Source organism: Henningerozyma blattae, chromosome 7 (assembly GCF_000315915.1).
Source record: "Henningerozyma blattae CBS 6284 chromosome 7, complete genome".
NCBI lineage: Eukaryota > Fungi > Ascomycota > Saccharomycetes > Saccharomycetales > Saccharomycetaceae > Henningerozyma > Henningerozyma blattae.
In genome coordinates, this window is record NC_020191.1 from 480,983 (window position 1) to 497,532 (window position 16,550).

Here is a 16,550-nt window from a genome sequence, read left to right on the forward strand (position 1 = left end):
TTTTTATTTGTAATTTAATAGGATTAAGGAAAAAAATAATGGAAGAAATAAAATAAAGAGTAATTAATTAAAAGTAATCGGAAGCAAAAGAGTCCAGGCAGTCGTGTGGTGGATTGTCTATCGAAACGTGTATTGAGTGTCTTAAACACAGCCAATTGCTATTTTAATTTGCTTTAGATTTGCTTTTTGAATTGCTTTGCTCTTTAGCCTTTTGATTTAATGTATTAAATAAATTTAAACGCGGTAAATCCCAAATGTATCGTGTTTCCATGTGTAATATTTATATATAAAGAGTCCACCATTAAAATCCGCTTAAATAATTGATATACTTGGAAAAAACGCCTGACAGTCGCGGTGTTGTTGTTGGGTTTCACAGGCACCTCGGGCATTCGATAGGGGTAGTTACCCGGTTTGGTTGCGGAGTATAGTACAATTACCGGGTAAAATATTCTGTTGGAAAATAATGGAATAATGATTACTTCATATGACACAATTTAACAGAGTAGAAAAGAAACATGAATATCAATTGTATATGTATTTTTGTATCTAGATAAAGTGTCAAAAAGGCAAAATTTAAATTTTTCATAGAATCTTGTGAAGAGAAGAAGTAGAAATAAACCCCACCTTCCGTTTGAAATGTCATTAAAGATTTTCGTTAATCATATGAAATATAAATATGAATGTACATAAGTATATATTATACTGTAAGAAAAACCATAATACTTATTTTTTTCAGATACAGTTTATAAAATAATAGGAGAAGTAGAGAGAAATGGTAATTAATCCGATTATAATTGGTTGCAAGTGTTGTAAATTTCCAAACCTTCAGTGATTCTAGCCGACATGGTCTTTTCACCTTCTCTAACCCAGACTCTTGGGTCAAAGTATTTCTTGTTTGGCTTGTCAGCACCATCTGGGTTACCGACTTGAGACATGATGTAATCCTTCTTCTTTAAGACGTAATCTCTAATACCAGTTAAGTAGGCGTATTGACAATCAGTATCCAAATTGACTTTAACAACACCATTCTTGATAGCAGTTTGGAATTCTTGCTTAGTGGAACCAGATCCACCGTGGAAGACCAAGTAGATTGGTTTAGAGCCTTCTGGTTTGTTTAATTTCTTGGAAGCGTAAACTTGATGTTCAGCCAAGATTTGTGGGGATAAGACAACGTTACCTGGCTTGTAAACACCATGGACGTTACCGAAGGCAGCAGCAATAGAAAAGTTTGGAGAGATTGGAGCTAAAGCTTCGTAGACGGAGTAGACAGTTTCAGAAGAAGTGAACATCTTGTGCTTTTCGACGTGTTCGTTGTTAACACCATCTTCTTCACCACCGGTAATACCGATTTCCATTTCTAACCATTGGTTCATCTTGGTCATTCTCTTGAAATATTTGACACAAGTGGCAATGTTTTCATCATCATTTTCTTCAGATAAATCCAACATATGAGAGGAGAATAAAGGTTCACCATTGGCTTTGAAATAAGCTTCATCAGCTTCTAACATACCATCGAACCATGGTAATAACTTCTTAGCACAATGATCGGAATGTAAGACAACTGGGATACCATATGCTGGAGCAATGGATCTGATGTAATGAGCAGCAGCGACAGAACCCCTAATAGAAGCGTTTTGACCTTCGTTGGAAACACCCTTACCGGCAAAGTAAGCAGCACCACCGTTGGAGGTTTGTAGGATAATTGGAGACTTGTTGTCTCTTGCGGCTTCTAAAGCAGCAACAACGGTAGAAGAAGAAGTGACATTGATAGCTGGAATAGCGAATTTGTTCTTGTGAGCGTAATCGTATAATGCCTTGACGTCATCACCGACAATAACACCGGTCTTTCTCTTTAAAACACTTTCGACACCCATTTTATTTTTTTATTTCAAAAATATTCTTGACTTTGTTGTTTTTGATATATAACTAATTAGAAGTTTTTCTATCGCTGGTGTATTAGACAAGAGAGAGAGAGAGAGAGAGAGAACACTTGGAAGGAGAGTAGGATGGAGAAGACGAATTATTTACCTAGTATTTATATATTTATATATAAACGGTATCATAACAAGAATCTAAAAAAGATATCAAACAATAAAGAATTTTAAAGGGAAGGGTGTGAGGGGAGTGGGCAAAAAACAAAAACTATCTAAAACAAATTCCAAGGGAGAAAAAATACGAAGCTAGAAAAGAGCTCCAATAAATGGCTTATAGTATAAGGTAATAATATAATGTTTTAGTAAGAAGGTGTTAAAGTTCGAGTGGGCATATAGTTTTTTTTTCTTGGTTTTTTCTTGAAGTATATTGGTATGTGATTATAATTAGTAAATAGCCAAATATTTGAAATGTTTTGAACATTTCTTTATTGAGATAATGAGACCAGGACCGCGTGTGAACTGAGGTAAGATGGCAATGGATAGAAGGCTAGGCAAATAGACAGTAAATTGTACTTTACACTCTTTTCCCACTCCCAGTGACTGAAGTAGCGCGGCACGCCAAGTATGGTTATTATTATTATTGGCATGGTGCATTAATAAGAACAATAGCTTACTCTAAATGGTAGCGACATGGAAAGTTAACCACACTCCCTAAACATCAACTTTGGATCAACAGGGCACTGAATTTGAGCTTAGTGAATCACGTTGCCAAGTTGCTGTTTCCAATAATCAGGCACGCGATCACCTGCCGCCGACCGGCTCCGGCCAGCCGACCACCCCTAAAAGTGACTCGCCCAGCCACCCTCACACCCTGAGTCACCCTGACACCACGCCTATTCTGGAAATACAGGCTGCTATGTCTGGCGGCGTGTATTACCGTATCGGGAATAGGGTCAATTTGAGATGTAGGGCCAAGGCAAAAGGGTCAAAGGGGTCAAAATGGTCAAAAGGGACCTGAGGGTCAGAAAAAAGATAAGAGGGTCAAAAGGACAATACGCGTGAATATGGGACTTTCTGTTAATTGCTTTTTTTTATTTCCTGGATCAAGAGTTAATTCTCAGATGAAGGTTTTTCCATATCTGGCCTTGGGATTCTATACTGTGTTATTGGGATGAAATCTAATCTTGTCGTCTCGGACGAAAACATTTCTTAAAAGCATCTTTAACCAGATTACTAAATGAAAGATTGGGCGGCTATCGGAAAATAGATATGTAGGGATCTGATTTTTTTTTTTAGCAAATTACAGTAGACCGGTATATACTACACACTAAAGATTTGTTTAGATCATAAAAAAAAAGAATAGATATTTTATGGCTGCATTTTCAAAATTGGTTACAAATTCAGTTATTTTAACAGAGGGTTTTTGAATTATAAGAATTTGATACAATATAATAAAATGGTAATAAATAAATAAATATATCCATTTCAGGAAATCAGCATACAAGTTGAATAAGAGACACTCCTTTCATTTAAGGAATTTGCAACCAAGTTTACAATATTGTATTTGTGTCTAAACGCTATAATACTACATTTTCCAAAGATTACGTCACGTTTATCTTTCTCCACAGGGTACGAAGTTTCTTTTATTATTTTCCAAGTTTCTCCAGAATAATTAATTAATCCGAAGTTCCCATTTTCTTTGACATGTAAATAAGGTAAAACTGGAATCCCGAACTGGATCTAGTAAAATTATACGTTACGAAAAGTTCATTATCTATTTCAAACATATATATATATATATATATATATATATACAGAAAACATAAAAAAGGTTATCACTTCGTTATCAAAAAGAGACTAAACCAAAAAATATATATATATATATAACCACTATACAAAATGACTCTTCCAGAACAATATTCTACTGCTGATGAAGGCACGTTTGGTAAATTTACCGCAGAGACTCGTTGGGGTGTTATTCTTCAAAACGCCATCGATGATATAAATAATTCAATGACTAATGATAAAATTGATATTGATATTGGTAAATTAATTGAAAAAGATTTGATTGGTTTCAAAAAGGAATTGGTTGACAATGCTCCTTTACGTGTTTTCACTCCAAAGGAAATTGAAACCTGTAATATACCTTTATCATTTAATCAATTTATTAACGAATACCAGGGCCCTGCCTTGACTTGGTTGAAGGCTCCTTGGTTATTCTCTGAAATATATTTTTATAGACGTATTAATGCAATTTTTAAAATGAATAGTTTGGGTATTTCCAAATTTTGGTTTGAACAATTCGATATTTTTAATAGACTAAAACGAAGTACTTTCAAATTGTCCTTACATGGTGTTGTTGAACTGGCTCACAGATATTTAAATTTGAAAAAAGTATTATTATCCGACAAGAATATTGATACTGAATCCAAACAAATCCTATTTAAAGAATTCATCGAAATTTCCCTATGGGGTAATGCCACTGATTTATCATTATTAACAAATGCAACTTACGAAGATATTAAATCATTGCAAGGTGAAAAGGCTAGGCAGGACTCTGAATCAAAGATCTTAATTAATGATACCGTGTTAGCTTGGAATAAATTATTAGAAAACCCATCAAATAATAGAATTGATATCGTCTTGGATAATTCCGGGTTTGAATTGTATGCTGATTTCATGTTATCTTTATTCTTAATTCAAAGTAACTTGGCTAAGAAAATTGTTTTCCATGCTAAGGATATTCCATATATGGTTTCTGATGTTATGATGAAAGATTTCACCATTTTAATAGATGATTTGAAAGATAGAAAATTTTTTGATGTTCCAGTTGGTTCCAAAGATGATATTGCCTTAAATACTGTCAGTGATGATATTAGTGAATACGTTAAAGAGGGTATTTTTGAATTTAAAACTGATTCTTTTTGGACTACTGAATTACCATACAATTATATTGATCCATCAGAAACTAAATATCATGGTGCCCAAATTCATAAAGAATTATTGAATTCTGATTTAGTTATTTTCAAAGGTGATTTGAATTATAGAAAATTAACTGCTGATAGAAAATGGGAAAAGACTACTCCATTTAAAACTGCCTTATGTGAATTAGCTACAAATGGTATTACTCTATTAAGTCTAAGAACATGTAAGGCGGATGTTCAAGTGGGGTTGAAGCCTGGTGTTGATGAAGAATTAACCAAACTTTGGGAAAAGGATCACCCAGGTCAAGGTAATTGGTGGGTCAGCAGTGGTAAATGGGCTATCATTTGTTATTCAAATGGTCAAAAATAAATCAAAATTCACAAGTGATGCATTTCTGAAACACAATTCCCATGCATAAGGTCTTTCCCATTATTTCTGATCTTACATGTCTTTATCCTCCTTTTATATACTTTTATTATATTTGAACTTTTAAATTTCATACAATAAATATTATTAATTTCCCTAAATAACCTGACAGCATTTTAGGAATGACGTTATAAAATCAGATCGGTTTCAATGTTTACCCAGTTTAATTAACTCCGAGATTTTATATAACTTTAATTAGAGTTTTAATTATAGAAATAAGTTTTTGCATAAGCTCTGCAAAGAATGTATTATTAATTACATAGAATAATTCTTAAACGTTATATTTGCATGTCTTCCCTATTATTTAAGCTAGAAAAAATTTAAAATAAGTTGTTTTCACACATGTAAAGAGCTTTAAAGATTTTTTTTACGATACAAACATACATCACGTTGTGTGTTCTAATATAACTAAATTTGAATACGTAACAATGGTAAATAGGTAAAATTCACGAATTCTTTATTTAGAAAATTCCTTTAGACAAGAATGTTTTTTTTTATTTTTTTTTCTTTTAATTAATTCGGGATTTCCTATTTGAAAATTTGAAAATTCTAAAAAAAATACCTAGCTAATCATCGATAATGTAAGCTCATAAAAAAATCGTTAATAATCACGAAATAATTTATCGAAATATCTTTGAGTATTGTTTCCAAAAATCTATTTTAACTTTTAAAGTAACTTTTAAAATTAAAATAAACAACCAATAATGTCTAGCCAGAACGAAAATGAGCCAATTGGTTCTATTGCCACTCAATATGAAAAAATTATTAACCAATATAACGTGGAAATTAAAAACTCTAAACTTCGCCAAGATAGTATTGAGTATCAAAAACAGTTAAGCGAAATTATTAATAAATTAATCACTTTTAAAAATCTAATTTACTCCAAGTTATCGTTATTTAGTGATAATGAAACATTGGATGATTTATCAACAACTTCCCTTAAATATTTATCCATAGATTATTATTTAGGCCTATTGATGGAACGAAAACAAGATTGTAGCAAAAATGGTGAGATTAACACTAATAAGAATAAATTAAAAGTGAAGTTTCTAGATAAATCTATTCAACTATTCATCCAATTTATGATAACATTACAAAATTATAATATATTAGATGAATTGCTAGGCAAGAAGATAGATTCCTTTGAAGAGACTTATCACCCCAAATTAGAGGAGCTATATAAGGGAATGACCCCTAAAAATGATAAAGATTTAAGTGGTGCTCAATTAAAAAGGGAAGCTAAAATTAAAATATTCAAGAGAAATAAAGAAATTAATGAAAAATTAAATCATTTAAAACAAAAATATGACGATAATAAAAATGAAAATGATGAAGAAAAGGCTTATACTGTAGATGAAGAAGAAATGCTAAGATCTATATATATTGAACAGCTAAAATCATTTAGTTATGATTCTTTTAATAAGATTGAACAAGATTTGTATGAAAGTGAATTATTGAATAATTTCATTAAAAGAGGATTTGAAGAGATTACAGATACTCCTAAGAGTAATGAGCAAGAAGACATTAGAATGCAAAAAAGGGATTTCACAGGGTATACTGATAAATTAGAAGTATTAAACAAACCATTATTATCAAAACAAGGTAAAGTATTACGGAATTTTACATTAACAAGTAAACGTCAAGAACTTAAGGATAAAGTTAAGGGATATGGACAATATGGACCAACCATGACAGTGGAAGAATTCCTTGAAAAAGAATTTGAAGAAGGAAGAGTATTACAAGGTGGAGAAAATGAAATAGAAGAAAGTCAAAAATATAAAGAAGAGATGGAAGATAATGATGAATATCAAGATAAAGAAACATATAAGGCTCGTGAATGGGATGAATTTACAGAAGCTAATCCGCGTGGTATTGGTAATACATTGAATCGTGGATGAATATATAATATTCCAATTGTATATCGAATATATATATATAGGTTTACGTATATTCACATTGCATTATTAACATTTTAATTGGCCAATAAACATGTCCCATACTTGATTAGTAACAGAGTTTTTTGTAGTAATGTTCTTTTCTGCATCATTTAAGATAATTGGATTTTCATGAATACTTAAGCCCTTCGTCATATCTGTATCTTCAATCAATAAAGGTTCTATACAATGGACAGAGATCCCTAATTTGTCGTTAACCTCTAAATCTAATATTTCTGAATACCTAGATAATCCTGACTTTGTAGCAGAATAAATTGAGGTGCCACTGATATTGAAATTTTTGTCCTTATTATTGGAGTTTGATTGTGCCAAACATGACGAAACGTTTATAATAAAAGGTTTAATCATGTTTGAATTTAATCCGATCTTTCTTTTATTTTTAATAAAATATTTTAAATATGAATTAATTAAAGAAATAGGGGAGTTCAAATTAATGTTTATTAAATTTTTAATTTGTAAATTACTTGTTGAGATTGATAAAGAGGATTGGGTTATTCCTGCACAATTAATAACGCCGGCTATATAATAATGATTTTTGGTCGAACTTCCATGTATATCTGAATTAAAAGGGGGAGGAAATAATGGATAGTATGTATATATTGGTTTATTATTGTAATAGTTTGTAGTCTTACTATTCCCTAGCTCATCTTTGCTAAAAATATAAGTTGGGTATATTTTAGACTCTACCCAATTAGGCCAGTTGGAAAGATCAATGGCACATACAGCAATCTTTTGATTTAATTTACTAAACTTTATAGCGTCATATTTTAATTGATCAAAATTGTTGTTTTTTAACTTTTGAAGTTGGTCAATTAATGTTGTTGTGGAGTTAGTAGAGCTTCCAACTCCAATACACGAGATGCCGTGGCTAATAAATTTATTAAAAATAGAGTTCCCTAAACCTCTTGTTGCACCAGTAATGATAACTGTTGGAATATATTTTGACATTACAAGAATAAGGTTAAATGGAGATCTTCTCAGCTTACCTCATTCGGTAAAAGGTTTGGTATCAAGTTAATCCTTTTTAAGATTTAAGATGCGCTCTTTTTGTATTTGCTTTCTTGAGGCTTCGGTTACGGAGATTGCTACGGGTATTGCTTATAATTTTGCTTATTTAGTAAAGTACAAGAACAAAAGAAAGTATTATGATAAATGCCATACAAACCGATGAGCACTACGTAATGTAACAATTTAAGGACTTTCGGGTGATATTCTTTTGATGCTCATTGGATTCTCATTTGGTTATTTTCAATATGGATTGAAAATTTTCGAAATTGTTACAATTTTTTTTTATTTTTATACTCGAAATTTACGAATTAGGAAAGAAATTTTCAACAAAAAAAAATGTGAAAAAAAATAAAAAAAAAAACTAAAATTGAAAAATGAAAAAATTCCAGTAATTTTCATATGAAAATTTATATTGCAAGACACAAGATTGCTGGTTATCCCGTGTTCGGACACATTTCCTCATGCATACCCTATGCCCCTTAATTTTGAATCAAACACTAAAAATAGATATTTACAAGTGACATAAAATTCTACATTTTATAAAACACGTATTACTTCATAGCCATTTATCCTTATGATATTTTGTTTTTTCCTAAACGTCTTAAATTATAAAAAAATAACAACATAACCAGCAAAATAATAATTTCATTAAATAATTCTCTCCTAAGGTAATCATTACATCAACATACAAAATCTTAAAAGATGATAGAAGCTATTTCGATAATCTTGTTATACTATAACGCCAAGCAATCAGCATTATCATGTATATCTATCAGATTATTATCACAACGCTATAAGACAGCTTTTCTTTACGGGCTGGGCATTCGATATTGGTAGCGCCGTATGAATCACTTTTTTATTTTTACTTTTAGTACATGCTCATTGTATTTCAACCTAGTTTTCTTTGCGGAGTCTCAGTACCTTTTCGGCACCATTTTCCTGATGGGGAAATTTTGAAGCCGGAAAGGGGTCAATGTCTCGTTTCGGGTGGTCCCTTCCTGATCGGGCCTGTATACCACGTCGCAGAGAAAGCGCCGCACAACATTTTCTAAAGGCGCTACCAGGTTTTTAGAGTTGTTGACTCTCTTTCCGGATCCGGAAGCACTGCCATTATATTTCCCGTTACCGTAGCACTTGATCGTTTCTTGTTCCTGGGCCAAGCTGGTTATTTTTGCCGTGTCGCATAATGAGGAAGTGATATTAAATTTCATTAAGCAGGCTGAAATATGTCCAAATATTTTTTTTTTCAAGTATTTTCAAATAATTTTTCAAATATTTCCAAGCATTTTTAATTAAAATTTTATTTGATTTTCTTCTTCTTTATTTCTTGAATCATTCTATAAAAGAGATTCATCAAATTTTGGTATTTTTCTACTATCATTTTTGAAGTACCCAAGGTCATTTAATTGGTTTTGAAAAAAATAAAAATATTTCATCCTCATAAAAAAGTTTCAACCTGTTTGATTGCGGTGCTTTGAGTTTACTACAATCAATTGACTAAGTGACAATTATTATCACCCTTCAGACGTTCTTTCGATATAAAAGTATTCTCCCCACGAAAAAAAGGCTGTACCGTTTCGCTTCAACATTCTCACTCCACATTCACACACACATTCATCGTGATCATTTTCTATAAATAAAATATTTTAATAAATCAAAAGGTATGGCATTTAATATACCCGCACCTGCAAACTACTATTTTTTAGTACCTATAATCTCATTTTTGCCCTGGTATATCATGTTGATAACCATGTTGGGTGTATGGACATATCAAGGTCGTCCACGTTACTGGTTTATGGATCATCCACAATCAATTGTTTTTATTTCTGATATCGGTGCAGCCAATTTACATCCCTTATTTATTGTCTGTTCCTTCTGGCAAGGTGCTGGCTATTGTATCACTGTTGCTTGTGAGTACTATCAAAGATCAGGCCATTGGCCATTTCAAAGAAAGAAATTATTGAAAAAGTTAACAGGCGATGATAGTCCCATAGTAGATAGAGATCATCCTATCACTCATCCAAACGCCCAGCCTGTGAGAAGACACCTTAGTGTTCATAATGATATTTTTTCTGATAGTAATAATACCAATAGTAACCTTCATTTAAATCCAAACAACAATTTGTCGGATTTAGAAATTTATTCTGCTAACTCCAACAACCTCAGCATTAATGATGATTTAGAAAACCCATTCGACGATGATGCAAGTGAAAGAGATGATGAACAAGTTCCAACTTCAGATCAACCTATTGGAACAATTAAAAATAATTATACTCATGCATTATTATCATCAAAATTCTTAATGCCTCCTTGGTATACTAGAGATGAAAGAAATTTGATTTGGGCTGCTTGGGTTCTTGGTTTAATTGGTGAGTTGTGTTTATTCATGTGCTCAATTTTCTCAACTGTGAAGTTCCATAGAGCTCATATTACGATGGTTTATTTCTTTTTATTCTTCATGTATTTCTCCATTGTTTGTACAATTGCTGAGTATTTCGTTATGGGCAGACATTATGCATTAATTCATCCTTTAGCTGATTTACCACCTCATATTCATATCAATTCCATCCCATGGTATCGTTGGGAAGGTTACATTTGGAATAAATTTACCATTAGTGCCATCCTAAAGACTATTTGGTTAGTAGTGGCCATCCTTTGTTCCATTTGTTTTGGTGCTATTCCAAATGATTCAATTAAGGCTGGGTTTGAATGGTGTTTAGGTTTCTGGTTAGGTGTATTCTTTATGATTGTTTCTGTAGATTTCTATTTGGGAGGAAGATATAAAACTTCACGTTACTTCCATCAAATCCAATCTCAATCCTTTGCAGGCTACTATAAATATGATAAAGCTGCAGGTGTAGAGAATAATCATAAAAAGGGAAGATCCTCTCTACTGATGGTCGCAACCAGATCTGATTTAGATGATCAATCAAGCTTTGAAGTTGAGTCGACATTTAATGCACCAATTGCCATGACTCCAGAACCATAAATGAATGAAACCTTTTAATGATTATGGTTCTTATATATTTTTATGTTGTCATGTCTTTGTTTCTTCTATTCCCATTTCCTTTTTATTGGTTTGCCCTTGCAACTTTTAGTTTTTAATAAACTAACCCTTTAGTATATTATATTCATATCATAACTTTCCCAAAGAAAAACTACTCTATCAGATAGCATACATTAAGCTTTTGAACCTTTTTTTTTTACCCACTATTATTATTTCAGTTATTAGTATTATGATTTCATTTTCATCACGCCCCCACGTGCTCTCGGCTTTCCTTATTACCTTCGGTTTCTCTTATTTATTACCCTTAAAAGGTATCACCATGTGCCCTGGTGCTATTAATTAATTTTAATAATTTATGCATACAAAATATTAATGTCTCATCTTAATGAAATCTGCCGATCATTTATAAGATTTACGGTGGTATCTCTTCTGCGTTTTCAATTTAATTTAATTTTCCTTTATTTTTATTTTTATTTTTATTTTGCTCCTCATCATGATTTTCTGAAATTGTCTCACTTATAATTATTTAACTAATAGTAGGCATCTCCAATATTCAGTTTATTTGTTGTTTTTTTTGACATTTGTACTTTTTTTCGTTTTTTTCATTAATTTAAACATTTCTTAATTGAATGATAACTAATCCAATTATTAAACACACTTCTATGAATTTTTTTTATTTCCTCCCAACCAATATTAGCATACAATAGTTTAATCATTTGAACTTGTCTTTTTTTTACGTGAAGTTTGAACTTCATTTAAATCTATTACTACTTTTTTTTTTCTCTCTATTTCGATTTTATTTTTATTTTCATAATTTTTACGTTTTATATTTATATAGATTATACTTCTAAACTTTCATACAAACATAAAAGAAGAAGATCACCCTTACTGTGAAATAATCTTGATATTATTCAAATGGTTATTATTATGTGTATGATTCGCAAATGGTCTAATAAAAATATTTATTACATCGAAATATATAAAATATATAAAAAATAAAAAAAAAGAATATAATAATTTGATAATAAAAAAGAAGGATAAAAGGTAAAATAAAGAATAAAAAAATGGGAGGGAGGCGAAATAAAATAAGTCTTATGTTGTTACAGTAGATAGTAGTTATAGTATAATAAAAAAATGGCATAAAATGATTAGAAAACTTCTTTGAAATAACTATTATCTCTTCCCATTGCTTCAGCTTCAACTGTGGATGCACCAACCAAATTTGAGGCTGTCTTGGCTTGAGAAATAATATTATTAAGCGCTATTGCGTCTACATTGTCAGGATCATCCTCATCTTCAACGTTCTCATTATTAACATCAGGTAAAGTACCTTGAGAAAAGCCACTAAATTGATCCGCAGTTACATCATTATCTTTCCCCTCGCATGGTTCCTCTGTATCTGCGGGAAGTTCATCATTAGCGGTATTTGTTACACTCTTAGATTTCGTTGGAGAATTATTTTCAATGCCACCCTCATTATCACCTTCTTCGCCAGCTAAAAGATTTTTATCATCATTAGTCGTAGCTTTACTTTCACCAGATGATAATAAAAATCTAGAAGCCCAACTACGTTTTTGAGTCTCATGAGTATTAAGCTCACATTCATCAAAGTCACTAACGGGTTCATCATCATCATCATCTTGGTCGTACAAAGTTGGATGAGATGCTGTTTTCTTTCTCATACCTGATTCTTCAGCAGATGGATGATCACTATAATAAATATTATTAGCAATATCGCTTTCATCAGTTATGGAGGGGGGAATTAAATCACTAACAATATCAAGATCATTATCGTTAGCATTCGTGGCTGGAATTGGAAGTGGTGTTTCTAATCTTGTTTTAGCATATTGAGATTTTTTCTTTTCATATACTTCACCGGCTTCCATGGCTCTAGTTCTTGTACTTGTTGCATCAAGCATGATATCATCATCACCATCATCCTCAGTACTATAAATATCAATTTCATTTTGAATATCTCTAATAGAATGTAATTGTTCTCTTTTGAAATTTAATTCAGTATTATTGATTTGAATATTTCTAGAATTAGCAAATGAATCAGTTTGTAATTGTTTCAATTGTGCAATCTGCAAAGCCAAAGAAGCTTTAGACTGAGCTTTCTTGGCCTTTATCATTGATAATTTATCTTCAATTATTTCTTGTTTATCTAATAATTCTTCATCAATATTTTCATTATTTGAGGTGCTAGTATTTGTTTCATTTGTAATTTGAATCAATTCGACAGTTAAAGAATGAATTTGTTGATCAAAATCTTCGATCGATTTTTTACTTTTGTCCACAGATTCTTTAATTACATTTTGCTTTGAAATGATTTCATTTTTCTTGAGATTCAAATCTTTTTGCTTTTTCTCAGCAATTTCTAATTGAGTCTTTATATTAACAATCATTATATCTTGTTCCTTTTGTAATGAAGCCAGATTTTCTTCTTCAGTCTTTTTAACATTGGCGAATTTTTTAGCTAACCGTTTTTTATGATTATCCATTTTTAATTTACAAGCATCTTTAGTGTCTTTGAATTTTTTCTTTGTCAAATTTAAATCATTTTGTTTAGCTGATAATGCCTTTTCCTTTGTTTCAACCAATTTATTAAATTTAGAAGTTTCTTTATTTTTAGTATTGGTAAATTCTTGTTTATGTTTTAAAGTAGTTTCATCTAAAACTTTTTTATCATTTGTATCTTTTAAAATTTGTAAATTCTTAAAGTCTAAAAATCCATTTGAATTTTTTTCAGCTCTTTGATGAATATCTAAATCATTTTTACGTTGTTGTTCTGCTCTAGAGGAAACTTCATCCAAAACAGGAGATAACATCTTGGCTGCAATATCATCGATTTCTTCTTGGGATAAAAATAAACCAGATCCCATATCGATTTTATTTCTATTTGGATCATTAATTTGTTTATTAAAAATTTCTTGAGCCTTTGTTATAGCAGCTTGATTATATTTTTCATTTCCAAATAGATTGACACCACGTTTCCCTTGACCAAAGGTATTTGATAAATTTTGATCCAAGTTTCTTAATTTTTCATCTACATTTGATTGAGCTGCAGTAATCACACCTTTTGATGTTACATGTTTTAAATATTCATCTCTTTCTTTTTCGAAATCAAGTTGAGTCTTTTCATAATCAGTCATAGAACTATAATTTCTAACAGCATAAGCAGCACGATGAGCATGCTTATCCTTATGATGTGGATTTTTTTCTTTAGTAGTGGTGGTAGTGGTATTTTGTTTTGTCTTTAAAGAAGAAATCATGGAATTTGATTTGGAATTTGATCTTGACATTATGATTGATGCACTTCTCGAATTTGACCTAGAAGGTGTTCTTGAAGTTGCTCTTGGGCTTGTAACATCGTGATCCATTTTAGAGGAAGAGGCAGTGGGAGGAGGTGGAGGGGCAAGAGGAGATTGAATATTATTAAAACTACTAAAACTTTCCATTGTGGCAATGCTTTGGGATCTGGATCTTGCAATGCTTTGAGAACCTGACCTTGCAATACTTTGTGATCTGGATTTGGCAATACTTTGTGACCTTGATCTTGACACAGGTTTTTTTTCATCGTTTGCACCTGGGTTTTCACTACCTAAAGCTGTTGGTAAATTATGATAAAACTCATATCTAGTGGTATTTGTAAGTAACCCGTATTCGAATTCTTTCCTCTCAGGTTGAAGTCTTGAATTCAGTCTTGTTTCAGCAGATTTTTCAGCACCTTTAAATAATTTCGTCATATCAATTGGAGTTAAATTGACATTTTTCAAATCATCAGATTTTTTAAATTTCGAATTTTTTTTCTGTTTTGCCTTTGTTTTATTGTTAATTGTAGAAGCGTTACTAATTAAAGAATTGGATTGAGAGGATTCTTTATTTGAAAAAGAATTTGTCTTGGAATTGATTTTCGATTTAAGTTTCCCCTTTATAATGGTACCATTTGATTTAATTGAATAAGTTTGATCTTTTTTCGAACTTGAAGTTGAATCAGTAGTTACATCCAAATTATCAGATAAAGCTTTTAAAGTTTGTGGGTCTATAACTTTTGGTTTTGTTCTTAAAGTTGTTGGAGAAGGAGAAGTGATTGTATTGGAAGTAGAACTAGTCACACTTGTGAATAGGGATCCATTGGGAGTAGATTTCAATGGGGTAGCAGTTAAAGATGGAGATCCGACAAAAGATGAATAATTATATTCCAAGTCATCTTCAATGGAGGAGGCAGAATAGGCCTTTGTAGCTGCAGCAGAAGATGAAGAGGGTCTTCTCATTCTTTTGGGGATAGAATCTACAAAGTTTGAAGAATCGGTGGCACTGCCATTACCACTACCACCAAGTAATTTCTTGTAGGTATCTACATTTGATTGCGGTGGTGCAATATGATCTTTGTGGGCTTTTTGAGCAGCCACATCTGAAGCCAATTTAGGGTTTGATAGACCTTTACTTAATTTTGAAGTGGGGGATTGGAAGGCACCGGTTTTCAATTTAGCTCTGTATAGGGCTTCTGCACTTAGAGGTTCGCCAGATTCTTGATATACGGATAATTTTTTTTTAGTTTTCATTGTGGGAGGTGTAATGTCTTTAGTGTTGTTATTATTATTTTTTTGTGAAACCAAAGAATAGTTCTTTGATGTAGAGGAGGAAGAAGACATTTGAGGATGGTTGATATATTGAAGTTCAAAAAAAAANAAAAAAAAAAAAAGTAAAAAGACAAAGAGATACGTGAGGATGAATTAGATAATGAAAGTTAAAAAAAAAAAATGAAAATTAGAATTCAAAATGAAAAAAGAAGAGCAAATTGTAATAGCGTATGGAGAATGGTTATTCTCCCTTTGTTATATGGGGTGGGATGGGATGGGATGGGATAGGATAATTTAAACAGCACGCACACGACAACCCGACAATAGTATACAAACGCGTAGATTAGTTAGGGATAGCCCCTTTGCAAAATTTGTTTTAAAATTTCAAATTTCAAATTTCAAATTTCAAAATTGTATATTGTAGTAGTAGTAGTAGTAGTTGTTTTTTTTTTTTCATGATAATTACAATTCCCCATTGAACTATAATAGATTGAAATTTGTTTTACCCAACAGGTTCAATAGAATTCACGACTCATCTTAAAAGGGAAAATGCCGAAAGAGGGGGTGTTCCAGGAGGGGAATCGCAGCCCTAGGTCTGGGGAGGCGCCTGGTCTGGGCACGACGGGAGTAACCCTAAAGAATGCGGGGTGATTTGCATCCGTGCACCATGTATGGTTTAATGTTTTTTTTTTTCTTTTTTCTTTCTTTTCCCTGAGTTAAGCGAAATTTTTCTAAAAACTGGAAAGGGTAAAAAGTAAACAAACAAAAAGAC

At 31.6% G+C, this 16,550-nt stretch overlaps 6 protein-coding genes across 6 annotated transcripts; 3 read left to right on the plus strand and 3 right to left on the minus strand.

Annotated features, from left to right (window-relative positions):
• Positions 1 to 788: 788 nt before the first annotated feature.
• On the minus strand, positions 789 to 1,874 carry TBLA0G01820 (class II fructose-bisphosphate aldolase; the record flags this gene model as incomplete). The annotated part of the gene is made up of 1 exon (XM_004181596.1): positions 789 to 1,874. One exon carries the CDS (start codon positions 1,872 to 1,874, stop codon positions 789 to 791), a length of 1,086 nt encoding a protein of 361 aa, XP_004181644.1.
• A 1,899-nt stretch (positions 1,875 to 3,773) lies between these two features.
• Positions 3,774 to 5,168, plus strand: TBLA0G01830 (putative methyltransferase; the record flags this gene model as incomplete). The annotated part of the gene is made up of 1 exon (XM_004181597.1): positions 3,774 to 5,168. The coding sequence occupies one exon, from the start codon at positions 3,774 to 3,776 to the stop codon at positions 5,166 to 5,168; it is 1,395 nt and encodes a 464-aa protein (XP_004181645.1).
• Positions 5,169 to 5,929: 761 nt separating this feature from the next.
• Positions 5,930 to 7,123, plus strand: TAP42 (Tap42p; the record flags this gene model as incomplete). The annotated part of the gene is made up of 1 exon (XM_004181598.1): positions 5,930 to 7,123. One exon carries the CDS (start codon positions 5,930 to 5,932, stop codon positions 7,121 to 7,123), a length of 1,194 nt encoding a protein of 397 aa, XP_004181646.1.
• A 66-nt stretch (positions 7,124 to 7,189) lies between these two features.
• On the minus strand, positions 7,190 to 8,128 carry OAR1 (3-oxoacyl-[acyl-carrier-protein] reductase (NADPH); the record flags this gene model as incomplete). Its single annotated transcript, XM_004181599.1, has 1 exon — positions 7,190 to 8,128. One exon carries the CDS (start codon positions 8,126 to 8,128, stop codon positions 7,190 to 7,192), a length of 939 nt encoding a protein of 312 aa, XP_004181647.1.
• Positions 8,129 to 9,851: 1,723 nt separating this feature from the next.
• TBLA0G01860 (Frag1/DRAM/Sfk1 family protein) lies at positions 9,852 to 11,177 on the plus strand (the record flags this gene model as incomplete). Its single annotated transcript, XM_004181600.1, has 1 exon — positions 9,852 to 11,177. One exon carries the CDS (start codon positions 9,852 to 9,854, stop codon positions 11,175 to 11,177), a length of 1,326 nt encoding a protein of 441 aa, XP_004181648.1.
• Positions 11,178 to 12,343: 1,166 nt separating this feature from the next.
• Positions 12,344 to 15,850, minus strand: TBLA0G01870 (uncharacterized protein; the record flags this gene model as incomplete). The annotated part of the gene is made up of 1 exon (XM_004181601.1): positions 12,344 to 15,850. The coding sequence occupies one exon, from the start codon at positions 15,848 to 15,850 to the stop codon at positions 12,344 to 12,346; it is 3,507 nt and encodes a 1,168-aa protein (XP_004181649.1).
• Positions 15,851 to 16,550: the final 700 nt, after the last annotated feature.